The 24,126-nt window shown below is 39.3% G+C and overlaps 1 protein-coding gene across 5 annotated transcripts in view; it reads right to left on the bottom strand.

Annotated features, from left to right (window-relative positions):
• Positions 1-258: 258 nt before the first annotated feature.
• Positions 259-24,126, bottom strand: part of LOC122559603 (ADP-ribosylation factor GTPase-activating protein 3-like) — a 72,890-nt gene continuing 49,022 nt past the window's right edge. For all 5 annotated transcript variants that reach the window (XM_087997292.1, XM_087997290.1, XM_087997291.1 and 2 more), the window contains 5 exons: positions 10,298-10,429; positions 9,823-9,943; positions 7,395-7,485; positions 6,663-6,784; positions 259-1,325 (listed from right to left, as the gene is read on the bottom strand). In XM_087997292.1, the coding sequence (XP_087853418.1) occupies positions 1,308-1,325; positions 6,663-6,784; positions 7,395-7,485; positions 9,823-9,943; positions 10,298-10,429 (484 nt within the window). In that variant the 3' untranslated portion in view covers positions 259-1,307. The remainder of the gene's footprint in view (positions 1,326-6,662; positions 6,785-7,394; positions 7,486-9,822; positions 9,944-10,297; positions 10,430-24,126) is intronic.

Below are 24,126 nucleotides of genomic sequence, written 5' to 3' on the forward strand. Positions count from 1 at the left end.
GCTCAGTTCTACGTGTTTTCATCTTTTTTTTGAATTTTTGATTCAGCTTAAAGTTAATATTTTATGACCTGGGGAGAATTTCTTTTTAAACAAATGGAAAACATTTTCTCCCTTATTTTCAAGGGATTACACTCCATTTTATAAAGTTATTTTACACTGTTCAAAGAGCTTGCCATCAGTTTAAGATGATATATAATACCTCTGCAAGCAATGGACTTTAGTCAATTCAAGAATATAATATATATGCAAGAGTCAGTGTTTAATTCTTACCAGAATCATTCATTTATTGCTTACATTTCCTATTTAGCTCAATTTCAGTATCGACCCACTTATATGAAGCAAATGTGCTTTGTTTTAATTAGAAATACGTATGTTTACATTTCTCAATTCAGCCTTTTGCTGCAGAAAAAGTGTGCAATTTAAACATAATGATTCAAAAATTAAGATTCATTACATATACAACTACAGCAATATTACCATTTACATTTATTTAATTGGTCCCATGAGTAGAAATAATCGGTTTCCCTCCATGTACACCTCTACTATAAACAGAAATGATTGATGATCACCATCCAACAGTCTACAATTCCCAACATGGTGTCTTGAAACCTTCATACTGTTCAATATCCACATTTCATTTTCCTACAGACAATATATTTCTAAAATTTAACAAGTGTATTTTGGCATATAATCTTTTCAAAGTATCAATAAACAATTCTATATTACAATTGTTTAACAGACCCCAAAAGTGATCTGTTCCAGTAAACAATCTATATAAGAAACTGCACACTCACTTTCTCGGAGTACAGTATAGTGTTTTAATTACACAAACACCTTTTCTTTAAACAGGAAACAAAACCCAAATTTATAAGAGCACTTCTTTAAAGCTGTAGATTTATCCATATCGTAATGTATATCTGTATAGCTTTTTAAAAATTGAATATTGCACCCTTTTCCCAAACTAACTAAAGTTGCAGATATTTAATACCTTTCTGCCTGGTTTAAACTAGAATAAAAATTGCATTCTAATGACTGAAAAATAATTTCCTTCTCCTAGATATGAGTTTTTTCCCCTCTTTATTTAAAGCACAGCATTACCTGAGACAGATTGACTCTGGGAAAACTCAAATGGTAGGAGTAGAGACAGTTGTCAGCAGATGCAATTTAAACACCCAAGTGTAACAAAAGATTTCCATCTCAAATGAATATTCTTTCAAAATAATTTGATAATCAGTGGTGTTAGGCATCCAAATGTAAATCACTTCTGAAAAGTTTAATATTCACCGAATTATAAGTTTTATATCCAGTTAGGAGCCATATCGATCCTGTAAAACACAAATAAATTGTGTTGAAGGGTTAAGTTACCATCATAATTGTAAAAAGTTATTGCTATCAAATACCATATTTGTAGCAAACCAAAATAGTAGTCTTTTCTGGATCTTAAAATAAAGTGTATTTCTTCACGAAACCTTGAAGTTCAGCTCTTCACTATACTGTTGGAGAGTTGTGTGCCAGATTTGTATAAACTCTGATGCACTGAATCTCCCTGTTGAAGTGACTCACTTAAACAAAAATGCAAATTTTCACACTTGAGACAGAGAGAGAAAGAAATCTTCAATTTCTACACTTCTGGTTTAAGACTTTATATTTATGCAGACTTCTGAATGCACTTTATCAACAAAATGAGACCAGCATTCACAGCGCACTATTTGAGCAACTTTTATCTTTACAACTAATGATTGTAATTGAGTTTTAACAAAGTATAGACAAAGAACAATGGCCTAGAGTATGCACTATTAACAATACTTTCAGTATTTGCCATCATGACTGCGAAACTGCCAACTTTTGATATCCACGTGTATACTTAAATGTGGAAATTCAGATGCTTTTGTCAATGATTTCTTGCTCCTTTATAGAGTATGCTGATGAAGCCCTCATTGTCCACATTCATTTCTTGAATACTGATGTCAGAGATCAATATATATTTGGATACTATAGGAACTATGATTCTGATATGGTCGGGGAAGATAGAATATCATCTTTGAGAATAGTGAATTGCAAATCAGGACCAAATAATTTACTGAAGAATAAGCCCTCTAGTTATTAATGGCTAATTTTATATTTGTAGAATGTCAAATTTCTCCATTCCAAAGAAATGTAATATATATATTTGAACTTCCACCTATTTCTCATGTTTTCTTTTCCAGTCTTTCCTTTGGTTTGTGTAAAGTTCTTAAAAAAAGCATGGTAAAATCAGTTGTTACTTCTTGATTTGTTGTTTGAGAGAATTCTTCAATGTAATTGGTTGCTAAACCTGTGGTGATGACACCATGATTCCTGGACAGCTCAATCCCTAAAGGTGGAGTCAGAATTAAATTTACATTGTTAATTGATTGGATCTCTGTAAGCAGGTTTGTTCAAGGCCACAGTCATGTGCTGTGACTTCTCCACTGACAACAATTTCTGGTCCATTGAATTCATATCCCAGACGAGCTGCTGGTCACGATAGGCATACATGAAAGATTGGACAGCTTGGGGGGGTGGGGGAAATAGGCGGATACAGGTGGGAGGTGATTGCGATAGATTGGTGGGAGGGTGGAGTGGATAGGTCGGAATATAACATAAGAACTAGGAGCAGGAGTAGGCCGTCTGGCCCTTCGAGCCTGCTCTGCCATTCAATAACATCATGGTTGATCGTTACGTGGACTCAGCTCTACATACTGGCACTCGCACTGTATCCCTTAATTCCTTTATTGTTCAAAAAAAAAATCTATCTTAGCTTAAAAACGTTTATTGAAGTAGCCTTAACCACATCACTGGGCCAGGAATTCCATAGCTTTACAACCCTCTGTGTGATGAAGTTCATTCTCAATTCACTCCTAAACCTGCTCCCTCTAATCTTGAGGCTATGCCCTCTTGTCTTAGCTTCACCCGCCAGTGGAAAACACCCTCTCTACTTCTATCTTATCTATTCCCTTCATAATTTTATATGTTTCGATAAGATCCCCCCTCATTCTTCAGAATTCTAATGAATATAATCCCAGTCTACTCAGTCTCTCCTAGTAACGTAACCCTCTCAACTCTGGAATCAAACTAGTGAACCTTCTCTGTACCCCCTCCAGTGCCAGTACGTCCTTTCTTAAGCAAGACGACCAAAACTGCACACAGTACTCCAGGTGTGACCTCACTAGCACCCTGTACAGTTGCAACACAACCTCCCCGCTTTTAACCTTAATCCCTTTAGCAATGAAGGACAAAATTCCATTTACCTTCCTAATTACTTATTGTACCTGCAGGCCAACCCTCTGTGATCCACGCACAAGGACACCCAGGTCCATCTACATAGCGGCATGCTGAAACTTTTCAACCATTAAAGTAATAATCCTTTTTGCTGTTACTCCTACCAAAATGGATGACTTCACATTTATTAACATTGTATTCCACGTGCCAGACCTTTGCCCATTCACTCAAAAGTATCTATGTTCCTCTACAAAGTTGCAGTCCTCTGCACACTTTGCTCTGCCACTCACCTTAGTGTCATCTGCAAACTTTAACACACTCCACGTGGTTCCCAACTCTAAGTCATCTATATAAATTGTGAATAATTGAAGTCCTAACCCTGATCCCTGAGGCACATCAAACCAGAATAGCACTCATTTACTTTATTCCTGATGAAGGGCTTTTGCCTGAAACGTCAATTTCGAAGCTCCTTGGATGCTGCCTGAACTGCTGTGCTCTTCCAGCACCACTAATCCAGAAACTCATTTACACCTACTCTTGGCTTCTTATTAGCCAACCAATCCTCTATCCATGCTAATACTTTAACCATAATGCCATGCATCTTTATTTTGTGCAGCAGCCTCTTCTGCAGAACCTTGTTGAAGGCCTTTTGGAAATCTAGGTACACCACATCAACTGGGTCCCAGTTGTCCATCTTGGTCGTAATGTCTTCATAAAATTACAAAAGATGTGTTAATCATGACCTGCCCTTCATGAATCCATGCTGCTTCTGCCCAATGGGTCAATTTCTATCGAGATTCCTTGCTATTTCTTCCTTGATAATAGTGTCACAAAGCTGGTCCTTTTCTCAAAGCTGTTCCCTTTCTCAAAGTTACTGTCTCCTTGATTTTTTTTCAGAGGGGGTGTAAAACAGCCCAGGGTCCAAAACAGCTGAGTTGGTGCAGAGATGAATGGTTTGATGGGGCCCTTTTTGTTTACCCCTAAACAGATGATACCTCAGGCCGAAGGTTTTCATGTTTTAGAAATAACTTGTATAATGAAAGGGGAGTGGCCAGTCCAGGTAAATGAGGTTTTTTTGGTTCAGTAACAGAAGAGGATATGTGAAAAGCTGCTGGACCTCTCTCTTTCCTTGCAAGCTGTAAGCCTTTGTTTGATCTTACCTGTATTAAGGGATATGTGTATTGGGACTGTTGCATGCACTTTTAGAACAGCATCATTAAGTCAGGTTTGGATAGGATAAGTTATCTGGTATTCTATTTTCTGTTCGTGGTGTTTCATTCCATAATTTTATAAATAAATTTTACTTGTTTAAAACTTGGCAGTCGACCCAGCTAATTTACACTGGGAATATCCACAACACCTAGCTAAACAAATATCAAAAGTTACAGTCTGGGCTACCTGCTCAAAGAGGATTTGAGGGGTCTGGCCTAGTCCATAACAATAGACCTCACTACAGAGGTTAAGCTAACCGGTCTATCATCACCTATCTTTTGTCTCTCTCTCTCTCTTTTTAAACAGTGGCGTCACATTTGCAGTTTTCCAATCTGCTGGCTCTGCCGCAGAGTCCAGCAAATTTTGGAAAATTACCACAAGTATACTTGCTATTTCTCCGGCCATCTCTTTTAGTACCCGGGGATGCATTCCAGCAGGGTCAGGAGACTGGCTTATCCTTAGCTCCATTCGCTTGCCCCACACTACCTCCTCCGTAATAATGATTGTTTCCAGGTACTCAACTACCTTCGTCTCTTCGTCAATTACTGGCATGTTATTACTGCCCTCCACTACGAAGATTGAAACAAATGCCTCAGGCATTTCATCATATCCCATAACTAAATGCCCCTTCTCATCCTCTAAAGAACCAACATTTACTTTAGCCACTCATTTTCGTTTTATATATTTATAGAAACGTTTGCTATCTGTCTTTGTATTCTGTGAGCTTTTTGTCATGTACTATCTTACTTTTCTTTATAGCTCTTTTTGTGGCTTTCTGCTGACCTTTAAAGTTTTCCCAATCTTCTAATTTCCTGCTGTTCTTGGCCACTTTGTATGCCTTCTCTTTCAATTTGATAGGCTCCCTTATTTCCTTAGACACCAATGACAGATTATTCCTTTTCTTACAGTCCTTCCTTTTCATTGGAATATACTTTTGCTGAGCACTTTGAAAAATGGTTTTGTAAGTCCACAACTGCTCGTCAACTGTCCCACCATAAAATTTCTGTTTCCAGTCTACTTTAGCCAAGGCCTCCCTCATTCTATTGTAGTCGCCCTTGTTTAAGCACAGGATCCTGATATTGGATTTTATCTTCACACTCTCCATCTGTATTCTAAATTCAACCATACTGTGATCACGCCTTCCAAGAGGATCTCTGACTATGAGGCCATTAATTATTCCTGTTTCATTACACAGGACCAGATCTAGGACTGCATGGAAGATGGAGAGGTTTGACAGGTCAAGAGGGCAGTACTGAGTCGGAGGGTTGGATCTGGGATGAGATAGGGGGAGAGGAGATTTGGAAATTGGTGAAGTTGATATTAATGTCATGTGGTTGGAGGTGAGAAGTGGAAGATAAGGTGTTCTTTCTCCAGTTGGCAGGTGGCTTTGATTTGGCAGTGGAGGTGGCCCAGAATTTGCACGTCCTTGGGGAAGTGGAAGGGGGAGTTGAAGAGCTCAGCCAAAGGGCAGTGGGGTTGTTTGGTGAGTGTCCCAGAGATGTTCTGTAAACCACTTTGTGAGTTGGTGTTCGGATAGCCCTGATGCAGGCGAGACCACATCAAAAGCAACAGAGGTAGCAGATGAGGTGAGTGGACTAAGAGGCTTATCCATTTCCACAAAAATGTTGAAAAAAGTGCTAAAAGTAAGGAGAAATCATAATTTTTTTCCAAATTATGTACTCCTGGTGAACACATGACATTACAACCTGTGTTCCACTCAAATTAAATTTTATCTGTCCTCATGAAAAGTAAGGATAAAATTAAAAATTCACAGTAGGAGGGTGATGTGCTAAACCACTGGTTTGCTGAAACTCTAAACAACTATTTTGAACTTAATGTTTTAATGGATAGCATTTATTTATCAACAATATTAGTTCTCGCTTTAGAGATTTAACTGAACATTAACATAGATGTCAACATGTAACTAACTTTATTAAGCAGGCTGGGGTCTGCTTAACCTGACCTATCCCTTTAAGCACCTTTTATTGGAATACAACAGTTTGGAATTGCAGATTAATTCTCATTGCTTGTAACACTAAAAGTTTTACTAATGGTATTTGATTTATTGCTGTAATGTGTAATTGCTGTAATTAAATAGATACATGCCTAAAGCAAAACTTTTAAATATAGATAGCAAATTTATGAATACTTTGGACACTAGAATTTACATTATGAAAGGCACTAAAAAAAGTTATGTAAGTTATGCCAACCTGAATAGAATTCATCACTCCATTGGCCAGAACAGACAGCTTCCCAGCCACCGATCTAACACCTTGTTTAAACTGTGCCATGTCAGGAGCTGATGGTAGCACGTTCGTCAGAGACACATTTGCTTAAGATAATGACAAATCAAATAATGAACATAAATTTTATGAACATCATAACATCCATTTGTAAGTATAATACAAGTATAAAGGAATGAGGAAAATTTAACTGAACAGACAAAATGCATGAAATTTTGGGTTCATCATTGTGCTTATTGGTGAATTTGTACAATTGAAAATAAAACATTTAAGAAAAGTCTGATTCAGAAGTTCGCAACAGTAAATTCCAAACCAGTTCAATTCAGAAAATGTGAATTAAATAATTTTTTTAATAGCTAGAGGATATGAAGCATGAAACCACTTTGTAACGGAAGAAATAGGAATAATATAAGCCTACAAAAACAGAAGTTGTTGGAAGAGCTCAGCAGCTTTGGCATCTGTGAAGAGAAATCAGAGTTAATGTTTCGGGTCAGGTGACCCTTTGACAATGCATTCTGAGGAAAGGTCATTGGACCGAAAACATTAACTGATTTTTCTTTACAAGTGCCAAACTTGCTGAGCTTTTCCAGCAACTTTTTTGTTTCTGATTTACACCATTCACAGTTCCTTCAATTTTTAATATAATCCTACACTTTGTTTTTAACAACAAGGTAACTTTTCTTTAGCCTGGCCTCTTACCTGATGCTTGTTTCTTTTCACCTTCAAATAGATCAGAGGAGCTAATAGATGAACTACCAACAAATCGTTCCAGTCGGGTCTTGGCTTCATACTGCAGACAAAACATCCCAACACTTAAAACATGCTTTAGAATCATTAAGGTTAATTAATTATCAACATTACTTAATAAAAATCACATTTAACGTAAAACTAAATTATAAATTACAAAATATTTTATAAATAGATAATCCGAATTAGTCATAAAGATCATAGAGATAGACGTAGAGAAACAGATGGTCCAACCCGTCCATGCCGACCAGATATCCTAACCTAATCTAGTCCCATTTGCCAGCAGTTGGCCCAGGTCCCTCTAAACCCTTCCTATTCACATAACCGACCAGATGCCTTTTAAATGCTGTAATTGTACCAGCCTCCACCACTTCCTCTAGCAGCTCATTCCATACACGTACCACCCTCTGCAAGAAAAAGTTGCCTCTTAGGTTCCTTTTATATCTTTCCCCTCTCACCCTGAACCTATGCCCTCTAGTTCTCGACTACCCCACCCCAGGAAAAAGACCTTGTCTTTTTATCTATCCATGCCCCTGATGATTTTATAAACCTCTATAAGGTCTCAGCCTCTGACGCTCCAGCCCCTGCCTATTCAGTCTCTTACAATAGCTCAAATTTAACCCTGGCAACATACTTTTAAATCTTTTCTGAACCCTTTCAAGTTTCACAACATCGTTTCAATGGAATTAAAGCTTTTTTTGGTCAGTAAACTGTTATCAAAATAGTTGCCATTTCGCCAAAGGAAAGTCTAACAGACAAAATTGTAGAAGGAATTTTATGAGATTGAGTTTGTAGCCCCACCTTCCAACCCATACTGGAACAAAAGCCAAGGAGCAGATGGATCCACTATGTAATCGTCTGATAGTTTTAGCTTCATGTTCTTCAGACAAAAGACAATTAACTGGACACACATTCTGTACAATTACACAAGTCTCAACCTCTGAAGATCTATATCTCAATTACTCTATCAGGCCTCCTCATGGCTTGAGTGGAACCAACAAATTCAGTTCTGATGAGTAACAAGTAGTATTGCATTTTGAGCTCTAGCTGCTTCAACTCATTTTCTGCAACATCCTTGCATACGGCAAAGAATGAACCTCAGGCTCTTTATATTCATTTGATAGGAGATTCTGCTCAGGGCTCTCTCAGAACTGTGGAACTGAACTTCCATTCTGACTATTCTTTTGTAGTGCAAAACTGTCAGAGATAAATAAATTATGCCCTCACATCACAGCAGTCATTTGCTGTATTCTGCAACTTTCAGATCCTGGCAATCATCTTAAAACCAGCTGTCAAAGGTTAAATATGACAGGCAAGTATGCCAGTAGGATGCTGGGGAATGGGGAAGGATGGCAAATAAGTAGAAAGTCAGATGAGCAGAATGCTTTCAAAGGAGATAGAGTGCTAAGTGGCTAGGGTGTAGGTTACAAGGTGGTGGGGGGGGGGGGGGGGAAGAGTTGCAGGTAAGTGATGTTGTTATTAGGGCAGTTTGGGGTTGGGATGGGTTGGGTGGGAGAAATCAGGTCTGCGGAGGGGGGGGGGGGGGGGGGGGTGGAGGGGGTGTCTAGGGTAGCTGTTGAGTCTGAATGAGATTTGGTCTGGCAGCACAGGGAGGTTGAGGTTGGATTGTGTCCAGCTGGGGGATAATGGTGGTCTGGCGGGACATAGAAGGGTTGGGTTGGGTCCAATGGCAGGAATCAGGGTGGTCAGGTCCAGGGTGGAGAAGTTATAGTTAGGGATGCAAGAGGGGTAAAATTGGGTCACTGTTTAATAGTTACTCAGGAATTAGACCATGAACTTAATCTAATTTTCCTGGAGTAACTATTTGACTCAAGTTTATCAGAAACATCCAAAGTCTCCGATTTTAATGATGAAGACTTTCAGGGGTATTCTAGAGGAGATGAACTGCCCAACAGAAAATTCAATTTTTCAAAACAGCTTTTTTGGTGTGTACTACAATGGGGATTCCATAGGGTCACCATGCACAATCCTTGTTTACGTTTGAATTACGACTTTCTGGTCCAAAGTAAAGACAAATAGAAACTTAATTATTTATGATATATGGCAAAACAATTACATAAATATTACATTTCAAGTCAGTCAATGGAAGGCAAAGTTTTGTTTGTTAATGTCCCTGCTAGCACCGATAATGTATTTTTGTATTGAACATGCCGACACACAGTTCACAACAGGTCTCAGCTCAATTTCATTACTAAGAAATGGATTAATTGGTTTGTTTTGTCCTGCATTGCTGAAACCTGTTTTGACAGATTGAGAAATGTCACTGTATGGATATGAACAGTTAACACCCAGTTAATTCAACAGACCTATCTTAAATTCAGAAAGTAGTGAAACATTCAGAAAGTAGTGAAACATTCACCTCTGCAGAATCCGGTTTTCCAAAATACATATCTGAAGATATGGCTTTGACATTACCAAATTTCCTCTGTGCATCCTCAGACACCACAACATAATCCAATTCTGGTTTACGACGTGCAGGCCTCGAAAGATGACACCAACGTTAAAACGAGTATTGATCAGCATTAGAATCATTTACACAAAAGTGGCTGCTGAGTTTATTTTAGCATTGTAATACAAATAAAGCTGTACAGAATTACAGTCAAACTTAAAGCAGCAAATAATTTGCTACAAATACAATGGTCAAAAATAACACTATAAACTATAATAAATGTACAGAAAAAGAACAAGAGCAAAGTCTAGGCTAAGTGTAACATAAATTTGTTTAAGTTCTGCACCAAAATGCATAAAGTTAGACCAAAAAATAAGTCTTAAAATTAATTGATTGAAAATATGCAGCTATACTCAGTAATAAGGTGTAACAGCAAGTATTATACCTGTCACTTAATGATACATTAGAGGTAAATATGTCCTTATCTCTGCTGGTATTTTCAGTTTTCCAAAAGGAATCACTATTGTCATCCCATTTTGAGTATGTACCTCCCATATCCAGTGGATCATCAAAATATCTAGAGTTTGAAAGGAGAAAATGGGAATTTTATAGTCTTTCAAAATATTAAAGTTTCCATTGTAGACATGAACAGAATGGATTCTGGATGCATTAATCGATAATACTGATTGCACCATCCCTGCTTATCCCTCAGTGATTTCCCCATATTGGCATTTAACATAACCAGTATCAGCAACTGTATATGAAGAGTTTTAACATAATAACAAAGTTCCACTTTTCAAAAATGCACTGATGTATAAAATAAATTTCAGAAAAGTGTCTGGTTGAAAGGTAATGTTTTCCCCCAACAAGCAGGTGTAATAATCATGGAAACCACATAAACTGAGTTGACATTACCAGTGATATGTATTAAAGCAATGGACTAAATCTTATATTATGGGGTGCAGCAACACATTAGTCAACTTAAGCCACTAATGTGATAGAAGTGCAGTCCAACATGGCTCTGCACCTCTCTCCTGTCACAGTTCTGCACTCTCTGACAATGCTCACATTTGGATGCTTTTTTTGATTGGAGAAAGAGTTATGGCCCCATCATAGTTTTAGAGCAGAGACTAGAAGTTCCAACTGCTGCAGTGGCTCAAGATAACTGGGATGTTTAAACTCTAGATGCTTTCTTTTTAATCCTTTCCTGCCCTTCAATCTTTCCCCAGTGTTAATCACCACTGGTAGTTGTTGCTTTAGCTGCCTCAGGCCTAGACTTCAAACTTTTCTCCTGAAAGTTTCTACCTTTTTACCTCGCTTTTTTTTAAATAGATATTTTTATTGAAAATTTAACATTTTTACAAGTTTACAAAAATAAAAAAAATCCCAAATATAAACACTGATATACAATTAATTCTTAAATAAATAATAACCAGGGGGATCCAAGATGGCGGCGACCCAGCAAGTCTGAGTCTATAGCGCTCTTCCCAAGACTTGGGTAAAGTGGGTCACCCACCCCCACCACACTCACCAAATCATTCAAAATAGCTGTTTAATTTAATTAGTTGCTTAGTATTACATTTAAACAGTCTAATATTTAGTAAAAATGACCAAAGGGAAGGGAGCCCGCAGCTCTCAGCAAGCGGGAACCCCTCCCCCAACCTCTCCAGCTGCAGCAGAGACGTCCACAGCCGCCCCGGGGGACTTACGTACAGTGACAAGCCTTGTGGAGATGATCTCCAAGCTGGACGCGAAGATCGATGCTTTTATCGAGGAGTCCCGAAGTCGATGGGACTCATTCTCAGCTGCGCTGCAGAAGCACGACCGAGACATTAAGGAGATCGAGCGCCGAGTCGGAGGGGCGGAGTTAAAGGCCTCGACCTCCGAAACTACAGCAGAAGCGGCCGTGGATCGGGTCCAGACTCTCGAACAGCGAGTGTGGACCTTAGAGAATTACACTGACGACCTCGATAATCGAGATCGTCGATAAAATATTCGTTTGCTGGGCCTTCCCGAACGGGAAGAGGAAGGCCAGTTTACAGTGTTCCTCGAGAAGTGGCTGCCACAGCTTTTAAATCTGGAAGCTGGATCAGGCCAGGTAAGGGTAGAACGGGCCTACCGGGTCACAATACGCGGGCCCGGCTTGAACCAGTGCCCACGCCCGGTCCTGTTCCAGCTGCAGAGCTACAAGGGGAGACAGATACTCCTAGAAGCCTCTAGAAATCTTGGAAAAGACCCCCAAGCTATGATCTATAAAGGATCCAAGATCATGTTATTCCAGGACTTTTCCCCAGCTCTGGTCCGAAAGAGCAAGGCATTCGACGAGGCGAAGAAGCGTTTAAGGGACTTAAATATTCAGTACTCCTTACGCAACCCAGCGACACTACGCTTTAACCATGAAGGATCCTTGTATAACTTCAGATCGCCAGAAAAGGCTAAGGAATTCTTGGACTCTCTTAGATAAACTGTAAGACATAATGGATGTTGGTTTGCCTTTCCCCCCGCTTTGGTTTATATCCCTCCCCTTTTTTTTCTTACTTTACTGGTTATTATCATCATGGGGGGTGGGGAGAGGGATTTGATTTTCTCCCCCCCCCTTGGGGTTGTTTTCTTTTATTATTTTATGTATATATGAGGGATGTATGTATATGTGTGTGTATAGCTGGGGGGTTTGGTTAATGTTGGTGGGGGGAGGTGGTTACCTTATTCAATTTTACCTCTGCCTTTAGGAGCGGGGTTGTTTCTCCCTTGTTATTTTGTATTAGTATATTTAATTATTATTTGTTGAGGTTGTAATTTTATAGTTAAATGTTTATATATGGTATTAACATTACCAAATATATCCAGGTGTTGGTATGGGTGGGGGTAGGGTGCTCACTGTTAACTCTAGCTTTGTATTATATCTGAATTCTCCTCATTTTATGGAGGAGTGCCTGGGTCAAGGGTGGGGCATTGGTTGGGAGAGGATATGATGGACTTTTGGAGAGGAAGTGACACCCCCTGGGAACAAGGGGGAAAATCTCCACTTAGATACGTTTTATATTTTTTTTTATTTAGAAATAGTTATTTATTGTATTGTTGTGAGTGTATTAGAGAGGCTTTATTTTTGTAAATTTTATATGCTCTATGCTCGGGATGTTCTGGATAGGGTTTCCCCTCCCGAGGGGTCTCGGATTTGCCCAGATGATTATGGTTGATCAGTCGGTTAAGTGGTGCACCTGGAATGTCACGGGGAGTAATTCGCCAGTCAAAAGGAAGGAAATATTATCAAATCATAAGAAGGAAAGAGTTGATATACTCTCCGACAGGAGACACACCTGTCGGATAAAGAACACTTGAAATTACGACAGGGTGGATTTGATCAGGCCTTTTTTTCTTCTTTTAACTCAAAAAGCAGGGGAGTTGTTATTCTTGTTCGGAAGAATTTCCCTTTCAAAATCCTAAAGCAGATAAAAGACGAATCTGGACGATATATTTTGATTAAAGCCCTCATAAATGGAGAGGAATATGGGATTTTAAATTTGTACTGCCCCCCGGCACACCCCTTTAAATTTATAACGGAAGCCATTTCAAAATTGATGGCTTTTGGTGCCCGTCATACAATTATAGGGGGAGACTTTAATTGTATTATGGATCCGGAAATAGATAGGATTCCCAAGAGTACTGCAGGAGTATCTCCCAGATCTAGACAATTGATGGATCTGAACAAAGAATTAGGATTAGTAGATGTATGGAGATGTCTTCATCCACAGGGCAGAGATTTTTCTTTCTACTCCAATCCACATAAATGTCATACTAGAATTGATATGTTTTTTACCCCCTCGATTTTTTAAAATTCTATATCATCCTGTAAAATAGGTAGTATAGCAATTTCCGACCACACTGCTGCATATATGGAAACTAAGGCGAGGAACAATGGGACATCCCCTCGGCATTGGCGTATGGACCCCTTCCTAATGAAAGATAGTAAATTTGTAAAGTACTTCTCTCAAGAATTTAAAACTTTTTTAGAAATTAATTCAGGTACAGCTAGCAACACGTCAATGATGTGGGAGACCATCAAAGCTTACACGCGAGGTTTGATCATCTCCTACTCAGCGACCCAGAAGAAATTGAAGGGAGAACAGCGTCTGTTTGAAGCTCACTTAAAAGCAGCTGAAACAGCATACACTAATAGACCTATTATTAAATTGCAAAGGATTACGGCTCTTAGGACAGCTCTAAACACTACGCTTACTCAAACGTCTAAGAGGGAAATATTATTTGCAAAACAAAGGTTATATGAATATAGCGACAAACCGGGTAGGTATTTAGCATTTCTTGCAAAGAAAAAAAAAGGCCCCTCAGACTATTACGTCTATCAAGGAAAGTACGGGTATTCTGACTCATGATCATAAAATGATTAATGCAATCTTTAGAGAATTTTACTCCCTGTTATATAAATCGCAGGATTGTGAAGACAGGACTAGGAGGATGCAGTCATTTTTTAAAAATTTGACCTTTCCAGGCCTAACTCCGGAACAGGCATCGGTCCTAAATGCTCCTCTAACAGTCCAAGAAATACTTGATGCAATTAAGCAACTTCAGAGTGGTAAGGCACCGGGCCCAGATGGTTTTCAAGCTGAATACTATAAAGAATTTACAGAAATATTGGTTGGTCCACTTATGGACATGTATAACTATGCATAAAGGAAAGGATCCAGAAGATTGTACATCATATTGACCAATATCCTTGCTAAATGTAGATTTTAAAATCCTTTCTAAAATGTTAGCACTGAGACTAGAAAGGGTACTGCCACATATTATAAAGGAGGATCAGACGGGGTTTATTAAGGGCCGTAGATCATCCAATAATATTAGAAGGGTTTTGAATATGATTCAAGCCTGCCATCAAGGAAAGATACCAGGAGTAGTAGTTTCATTAGACGCGGAAAAGGCATTTGATAGGGTTGAATGGTCATATTTGTTTTACACATTGGAAAGGTTTGGCGTTGGACAGGTGTTTACCAAATGGGTCTCAACATTGTATAGTGATCCCAAAGCAGTTGTGGTTACCAATGGATTAGGTTTGGATAGCTTCAGTGTGGGTAGGGGCTGTCGTCAGGGATGTCCCCTCTCGCCATTGTTATTTACGCTAATAATTGAGCCACTAGCAGAAGCTATACGAGCTGATCCTAATATAACGGCCCCGAGGATTGGTACAGGTAAACATAAAATTACCCTTTATGCAGATGATGTTCTTCTATTCCTCAGTAATCCTCTGATGTCCGTACCTCGCCTAATCCAAGTTATTAATACATTTAGGCAATCTCAGGCTATAAAATTAATTTTTCCAAAATCGGAGGCTATGCCAATGGGTGGCCTTGCTATGACACCCCACGTAGTGGACAGATCCCTTTTTCCCTTTCGTTGGTCCCTGGAGGGCTTCTTACATTTAGGCATTTTTATTACTCCAGTATTTGGTCAGTTGTACAAGGCTAATTTTGTGCATTTACTGGAAAGGATAAGGCAGGACCTCCAGCGATGGGGAGTCCTTCCAATTTCCTGGTTGGGTAGAATAGCACTAATTAAAATGAATGTCCTGCCCCGTCTCCTATACCCTATGAGAATGCTTCCGGTGATGCTGCCAAGGACAGCTCTACATAAATTATATGGCTGGCTGGGTTCCTTTATCTGGAATCATAGACGGCCCCTCATTAAGCTGAAGAAGCTACAGCTTCCACAGACAAGGGGAGGATTGGACTTCCCAGACTTTAGGAAATATCAGTTAAGTTCCCTATTAAGTTACATAGCTGATTGATTGTGGATCAGACAAGACCCAATCTGGCTGGACATCGAGGCTTCTCAAGTAAAATACCCACTTATTAACCTTTTATTTTCAGACAAGAGGAAAATCATTACGGATCACTGTAAAAACCCTATAATACTGACCACAATTAAGGCTTGGAATATAATGCGGCAAAATGAGGGAAATTCACATAAAACATCCCCCTATGCACCGATAGTGGGAGCATGGGGATTCCAACCGGGGTTTACAGATGCCACTTTCAAACTCTGGAGATCCAGGGGTATCTCATGTCTAGGGGACCTATTTAAAGAAGGGGTCCTGATGTCTTTTGAACAGCTGCGTCAGAAATTCGGATTACCTAATGGAGACCTCTTTTGATATTTCCAAATTCGAGATTAAATACAGAAGAAGACTATGTTATTAGATAGTCTTTATAAATCAGATAGAGAATGTAGTGTCCTACGACCAGTGGGGGTATCTTCCGTCAGTACTATTTATCATTTACTACATGATGAAGTATCGGGAGATATGGATAATCTGCTTAAAACATGGGATCAGGATTTGGGACTAGAAATCTCTATAGAAACGTGGAATGATATTTGGGAAAACGCTAGAAAAATTACTATCTGTAACAGAACCCAGGCTATCCAACTGAAGATACTTCATAGGGCCCATATAGCACCGGTTCGACTGGCAAAATTTAAGGCAGGAGCATCTCCAATGTGTCCCAAATGCAAAATAGAGGTGGTCACTCTTGTACATTGCTTATGGACCTGTCATAAGATCCATAGATATTGGACTAAAGTAGCAAGTACCCTGACAGAAATTTTAGGAACGGAAATTAAAGTGGACCCTGTATCTCTCCTTTTGGGCTTTTCGAACTTTCCTTCCCTGGACACGTACGGGAAGAGACTATTTTCTATTCTTTCTTTCTGCGCAAGGAAAAATATTTTGGTGAACTGGGTGGCTGAGGGCCCCCCTGGACTTTCAAATTGGCACAGATTAATTATGGAATGCATTCCCCTTGACTTCCTTACAAATATGGTGCACCGAAAGACCGAATTATTTTATAAAATACGGCAGCCCTTCTTGAATTACATAAATACAGGTATCTCGGCTATCCGAACAAGGGGTTTTATTTAACTGAGATTACAAACCTGGCTGGTCCGGGGCCCCTTAGGAGAGGAATCCCGCCGAATACGGGTTTTATTACATCTGATGTTAACACATTCCGAGCATGTAAGAGACTTAAATATACACTCTGGTTAGTTGTAGGTTAGATTAGTAGATAGTTGAGTTTTTTTTTCTTTCTCGGTTTTTTTTTGTTCTTCTTTTGTTAAATTTTGGCTATTGTATATTTGATTTAATTGTATATCAATGTTTATATTTGAGAGTTTTGTTTATTTTTGTAAACTTGTAAAAATGTTAAATTTCTAATAAAAATATCTATAAAAAAAAAACAAAATTTAACAAAAGAAAAATACTGAGTAATCTAACCTACACTAATCAGAATGTATAATTAAGTCTCTTACATTATTCAAATAAGAGAGAAAAAAAAACGACGGATAACACAGAAATTGGGTAGTGAGATACATGCTCGGAATGTATTAACATGAAATATAACAAAACCTGTATTCGTACGGGATTCCTCTCCCAAGGGGCCCCGGACCAGCCAGATTTGCCATCTCAATTAAATAAAAGCCCTTGTTAGGATGGCCGAAATATCTGTATTTATATAATTCAAGAAGGGCTGCCATATTTTATGGAATAATTCGGTCTTTTGGTGCATCATATTTGTAAGGAAGTCAAGGGGAATATATTCCATAATCAATCTGTGCCAATTTGAAAGTCCAGGGGGGCCCTCAGCCACCCAGTTTACCAAAATATTCTTCCTTGCACAGAAAGAGAGAATAGAAAATAATCTCTTCCCATGCGTATCCAGGGAGGGTAAGTTCCAAAAGCACAAAAGGAGAGATTCAGGGTCCACTCTAATTTCCGTTCCAAAGATTTCTGTCAGAGCACTTGCTACTTTAGTCCAATATCTATGGATCTTATGACAGGTCCACAGGGAATGTACAAGAGTGCCCACCTCTATTTTGCATTTGGGACACATTGGAGATGCTCCTGCCTTAAACTTTGCCAATCAATCCGGTGCTATATGGGCCCTATGAAGTATCTTCAGCTGAACAGCCTGAGTTCTGTTGCAGATGGTGATTCTTCTGGCGTTTTCCCAAATGTCATTCCACGTTTCTGTAGAGATTTCTAGTCCCAAATCCTGATCCCATGTTTTAAGCAGATTGTCCATATCTCCCAATACTTCATGTATAAATGATAAGTAGTACTGGCGGAAGATACCCCCATTGGCCATAGCACTCTATATTCTCTATCTGATTTATAAAGACTATCTAGTAACGTAGTCTTCTTTTGTATGTAATCTCGAATTTGGAAGTATCAAAAGAGGTCTCCATTAGGTAATCCGAATTTCTGACGCAGCTGTTCAAAAGACATCAGGGCCCCTTCTTTAAATAGATCTCCTAAACAAGAAATACCCCTGGATCTCTAGAGTTTGAAAGTGGCATCTGTAAACCCCGGTTGAAATCCCCATGCTCCCACTATCGGAGCATAGGGGGATGCTTTATGTGAGTTGCCCTCATTTTGCCACATTATATTCCAAGCTTTGATTGTGGTCAGTATTATAGGGTTTTTACAGTGATCCGTAATGATTTTCCTCTTGTCTGGAAATAAAAGGTTAATAAGAGGGCATTTTACTTGAGAAGCCTCGATGTCCAGCCAGATTGATTGCGGGTCAGACAAGACCCAATCGGCTATGTAGCTTAATAGGGAACTTAACTGATATTTCCCAAAATCTGGGAAATCCAGTCCTCCCCTTGCCTGTGGAAGCTGTAGCTTCATCAGCTTAATGAGGGGCCGATTATGATTTCCAGATAAAGGAACCCAACCAGCCATATAATTTACGGAGTGCCAGCCTCGGCAGCATCACCGGAAGCATTCTCATAGGGTATAGGAGACAGGACATTCATTTTAATTAGTGCTTTTCTACCGAGCCAGGAAATTGGAAGGACTCCCCATCGCTGGAGGTCCTGCCTTATCCTTTCTAGTAAATGCACAAAGTTAGCCTTGTATAACTGACCAAATACTGGGGTAATTAAAAATGCCTAAATATAAGAAAACCTTCCAGGGACCACCGAAAGGGAAAGTGGGATCTGTCCAATAAGCGGGAAAAACTAGCAAGGCCACCCATTGACATAGCCTCCAATTTTGAGAAATTAATTTTATAGCCTGAGAATGTACTAAATGTATTAATAACTTGGATTAAGCGAGGTACGGACATCAGTGGATTACTGAGGAATAGGAGAACATCATCTGCATAAAGGGTAATTTTATGTTTACCTGTACCAATCCTCGGGGCCGTTATATTAGGGTCAGCCCATATAGCTCTGCTAGTGGCTCAATTATTAGTGTAAATAGCAATGGCAAGAGAGGACATCCCTGACGGTAGCCCCTATCCACACTGAAGCTATCCGAGCCTAATCCATTGGTAATCACAACTGCTTTGGGATCATTATACAGTGTTGAGACCCATTTGATAAACACCTTTCCAATGTGTAAAACAAATATGACCATTCAACCCTGTCGAATGCCTTTTCCGCATCTAATGAGACTACTACTCCTGGTATCTTTCCCTGATGGCAGGCTTGAATCACATTCCAAACCCTTCAAACATTATTGGATGATCTATGGCCCTTAATAAACCCCGTCTGATCCTCCTTTATGATATGAGGTAATACCCTTTCTAGCCTCAACGCTAACGTTTTAGAGAGGATTTTAAAATCTACATTTAGCAAGGATATTGGTCTGTATGAAGTGCAATCTTCTGGGACCTTTCCTTTAAGGATAAGAGAGATATTTGCCTCTTTCAGCGAAGGCGGGAGACAGCCCTGACTAAATGGACCAGCCAATATTCCTGTAAATTCTTTAGAGAACTCAGCTTGAAAGCCATCTGGGCCAGGTGCCTTACCGCTCTGAAGTTGCCTGATGGGGTCAAGTATTTCTTGGATTGTTAGGGGAACATTCAAGACCGATACCTGTTCCGGAGTTAGGTCCGGAAAGGTCAAATTTTAAAAAAAATGATTGCATCCTCCTCGTCCTGTCTTCACAATCCTGCGATTTATATAAATCAGAATAACATTTTCTAAAGATTGCGTTAACCCTTTTATGATCAGGAGTCAAAATACCCGCACTTTCCTTGATAGACGTGATAGTTTGAGGGGCCTTCTTTTTCTTTACAAGAAATGCTAAGTATCTAACCGGTTTATCGCCAAATTCATATAACCTTTGTTTTGCAAATAATATTTCCCTCTTAGCCGTTTGGCTAAGCGTGGTGTTTAGAGCTGTCCTAAGGGCTGTAATCCTTTGCAATTTGATAATAGAAGGTCTGTCAGCGTATGCTGTTTCAGCCGCTTTTAAGCGAGCTTCAAGCAGACGCTGTTGTTCTCCCTTCAATTTTTTCTGGGTCGCTGAGTAGGAGATGATCAAACTTCGCGTGTAAGCTTTGATGGTCTCCCATATCATTGATGGGTTACTAGCCGTACCTAAATTAATTTCTAAAAAAGTTTTAAATTCTTGAGAAGTACTTTACAAATTTGCTATCTCTCATCAGGAAGGGGTCCATACGCCAATGCCGGGGGGGGATGTCTCATTGTTCCTCGCCTTGATTTCCATATATGCAGCAGCGTGATCGGAAATTGCTATACTGCCTATTTTACAGGAGGCTATGGAATTTTTAAAAATCGAGGGGGAAATAACATATCGATTCTGGTATGGCATTTATGTGGATTGGAGCAAAAAGAAAAATCTCTGAAGGCATCTCCATACATCTACTAATCCTAATTCTTTATTCAAATCTACCAATTGTTTAGATCTGGGAGATACTCCTGCAGTACTCTTGGAAATCCTATCTATTTCCGGATCCATAATACAATTAAAGTCTCCCCCTATAATTGTATGATGAGCACCGAGAGTCATCAATTTTGAGAAGGCTTCCATTATAAATTTAAAAGAACGTGCCGGGGGGGGGCAATACAAATTTAAAATCCCATATTCTTCTCCATTTATAAGGGCTTTAATCAAAATATATTGTCCAGATTCGTCTTTTATTTGATTTAGGATTTTGAAAGGGAAATTCTTCCAAATAAGAATAATAACTCCCCTGTTTTTTGAGCTCAAAGAAGAAAAAAAGGCCTGATCAAATCCACCCGGTCATAATTTCAAGTGTTCTTTATCCAATAAGTATGTCTCCTGTAGGAGAGCTATATCAACCCTTTCTTTCTTGAGGTTTGATAATATTTTCTTCCTTTTGACTGGTGAATTACTCCCCTTGACATTCCAGGTGCACCACTTAACCGGCTGATCAACCATAATCGTCCGGGCAAATCAGAGACCCCTCAGGAGGGAAAACCCTATCCAACATCCGGGGCATAGAGCATATAAAATTCACAAAAACAAAGACTCTCTAATACACTCACAACAGTTTAATAAAAAACTATTTCTAAATAAAAAAATGTAAAACGTATTTAAATGGAGATTTTCCCCCTTGTTCCCGGGGGTATCACTTCTTTTCCAAAGGTCCATTGTATCCTCTCCCAACCAGTGTCCCACCCTTGACCCAGGCGCTCCTCAATAGGATGAGAAAAATTCAAATATACTACAGAGCTAGAGTTAACAGTAAGCACCCTACCCCCACCCCACCCCCCTACTCACACCAACATCTGGATATATTTGGTAATGTTAATACCATGTATAAACATATATAACTATAAAATTACAACCTCAAAAAGTAATAATTAAATATAATAATACAAAATAACAAGGGAAAACAATCCTGCTCCTAGAGACAGAGGTAAAATAGAATAAGGTAACCACCTCCCCCCACCAACATTAACTAGACCCCCCCCGGTCTATATATACATACATACACATATATAGAATAATAATAATTAAAAAAGGGGGCTGGGGGGGGGGGGGGAAATCGTTAAGTAGAGAACAAATAAATAAATCCCTCTCCCCACCCCCTAAGATAATATTAAACAGTAAGGTAAAAAACAAGGGGGATGAATATATTTAAAAAAAGGGAGGGGGGGATGTAAACCGGAGTGGGGGAGAAGGCAAACCAACATCAATTATCTCTGACAATTTATCTAAGAGTCCAAAAATTCCTTGGCCTTTTCCGGCAATCTGAAGTTATACACGGATCCTTCATGGTTAAAGCGTAGCGTTGCTGGGTAGTGCAAGGAGTACTGAATATGTAAGTCCCTTAAACACTTCTTCGCCTCATTGAACGCCTTCCCCTTTCGGACCACAGCTGGGGAAAAGTCCTGGAATAACATGATCTTGGATCCTTTATAGATCATGGCTTGGGATCTTTTCCAAGATTTCTGGCAGCTTCTAAGAGAATCTGCCTCTCCTTATAGCTCTGCAGCCGGAACAGGACCGGGCGGGGGCATTGGTTCGATTCTCGAGGTCGTCAATGAGGTTCTCTAAGGTCCGGACTCGCTGTTCAAGAGTCCGGACCCGATCCACGGCCGATTGTGCTGTAGGTTCGGAGGTCGCGGCCTTTAGCTCCGCCCCTCCAACTCGGCGCTCGATTTCCTTAATGTCTCAGTCATGCTTTTGCAGCGTGGCCGAAAGCGAGTCCCATCGGCTTCGGGATTCTTCAATAAAAGCGTCGATCTTCGCATCCAGTTTGGAGATGACTTCCACGAGGCTCACCACTGTAGCTAAGTCCGCCGGGGCGTCTGTGGATGCCTCTGCATCAGCTGGAGAGGGTGGGGGAGGGGTTCCTGCTTGCTGAGAGTTGCAGGCTCCCTTCCCTTTAGTCATTTTTACTGGAGATTAAATGGTTTAAATTTAATACTAAGCAACTAATTACATTAAGTAAAAGCTATTTTAAGTGATTTGGAGAGTGTGGTGGGGGTGGGTGACCCACTTTGCCCAAGTCTTGGGAGGAGCACTGTAGACTCAGACTTGCTGGGTCACCGCAATCTTGGATCCCCCCCCCCCCCTTTATTCTTACACACATACAACTCTCTTTGAATAATACTTTGGTTAACTGCTCCAATAATTCATATTCGTGTCATATCTTGTTTCATAATACTTCTGCAATATGCATAAATAGGTTGTGTGTAGGTGGAAGCACTACATAAAAAGATGCTATTGAAGAACTGTATTTGGGCAGGATGCTAATACATTTGTATGTAAATTTGCTGACACAGATTCACTAAGGTTTTATAAAATGATTACATTTTAACACAAATGAGACGTGTAAAATAAAAACAATTATGGAGATTATTCCTGGTTATTAACTGTACTAATATTGCAAATTAACGTATAAATTATCTATTCTTGATTTCATGATTTTCCAAGTTGTTTACATAGTATTAATTAAGCAAATTATTTCACTCAACTACCTCAAAATACTCTGTAGTACTACTTCTATTGCTGAATCACAGAATTGTGACAGCATAGGAGGCAGCCATCCAGCCCATCAGTGCCTGCACCAGTTACATTACTTATCGAGACAAAAGGCTCACAGCACTGAATTTCATCATTGCAAGTCCAAGTTAGTTGAACAAAAACCTAGTTTACTTAAAATACCACCAAATAAAAAAGCCCAAAACGTGCAGAAAAACATGTGGTCCATGCAGGGCAAAGATCAGATAGAGTCCCCGATTCACCCTTCACTACATTTTCTATACTATATTCGGGATCAGACACAACACAACAATTAACACCTGCTGTGCTTGGGTTAGTATGACAGTTTGCATGCCCAACTGCAGTTTTTCAGTGCTTGCCATTCATCACTAGAGGTCGTATTAAGTGTTACCAGGAAGAATCCACCAAAAATTCAAAAGCAAAGTTTTAGTATGCGCTTAAAAATTCTGCTTTGTATTAATTTATGTAAGTAGTTTCCTTCAAATCAAAACATAATTTATTTTTACATGTAAGTAGCATGTCACTAGTATTCCATTGTTTGCCATTAAATCTGATGAAGTCAAATGTACTTGGACTAATAGAACAGAATGGTAAATTATATTGTAAATGCTAAAAAAACCCACCAAAAATGATCATATTCATATTTAACTTTTCTTTACAGGTTTTGGCTTATATCTAGTTTTGACTTGATTTTGCTTCAGGACAACAGATGTCCATTGTACAGTTACATCTCACAGTCAGATTACCTTAACAGAACTGTCCATCACATCATCACTGCATCATGGTATGTGACCTAAGGGCATAAAGATCTTACTTCATCTTACCTTGGATTACTTGAAGCCTGACACTCTACTGGGAGAATATTCCTCTGTAACAGCTTAATGCTAGTCACAAAGAATGTAATACTTGTGCATGTGTCTTCTGGATTCTTCAATACCCCAATATTCATACCCACTTTTTTTTTTAAAACATTA

Source organism: Chiloscyllium plagiosum, unplaced genomic scaffold, assembly GCF_037043375.1.
Source record: "Chiloscyllium plagiosum isolate Xiang-an unplaced genomic scaffold, Cpla_swu_hap1 HiC_scaffold_19, whole genome shotgun sequence".
NCBI lineage: Eukaryota > Metazoa > Chordata > Chondrichthyes > Orectolobiformes > Hemiscylliidae > Chiloscyllium > Chiloscyllium plagiosum.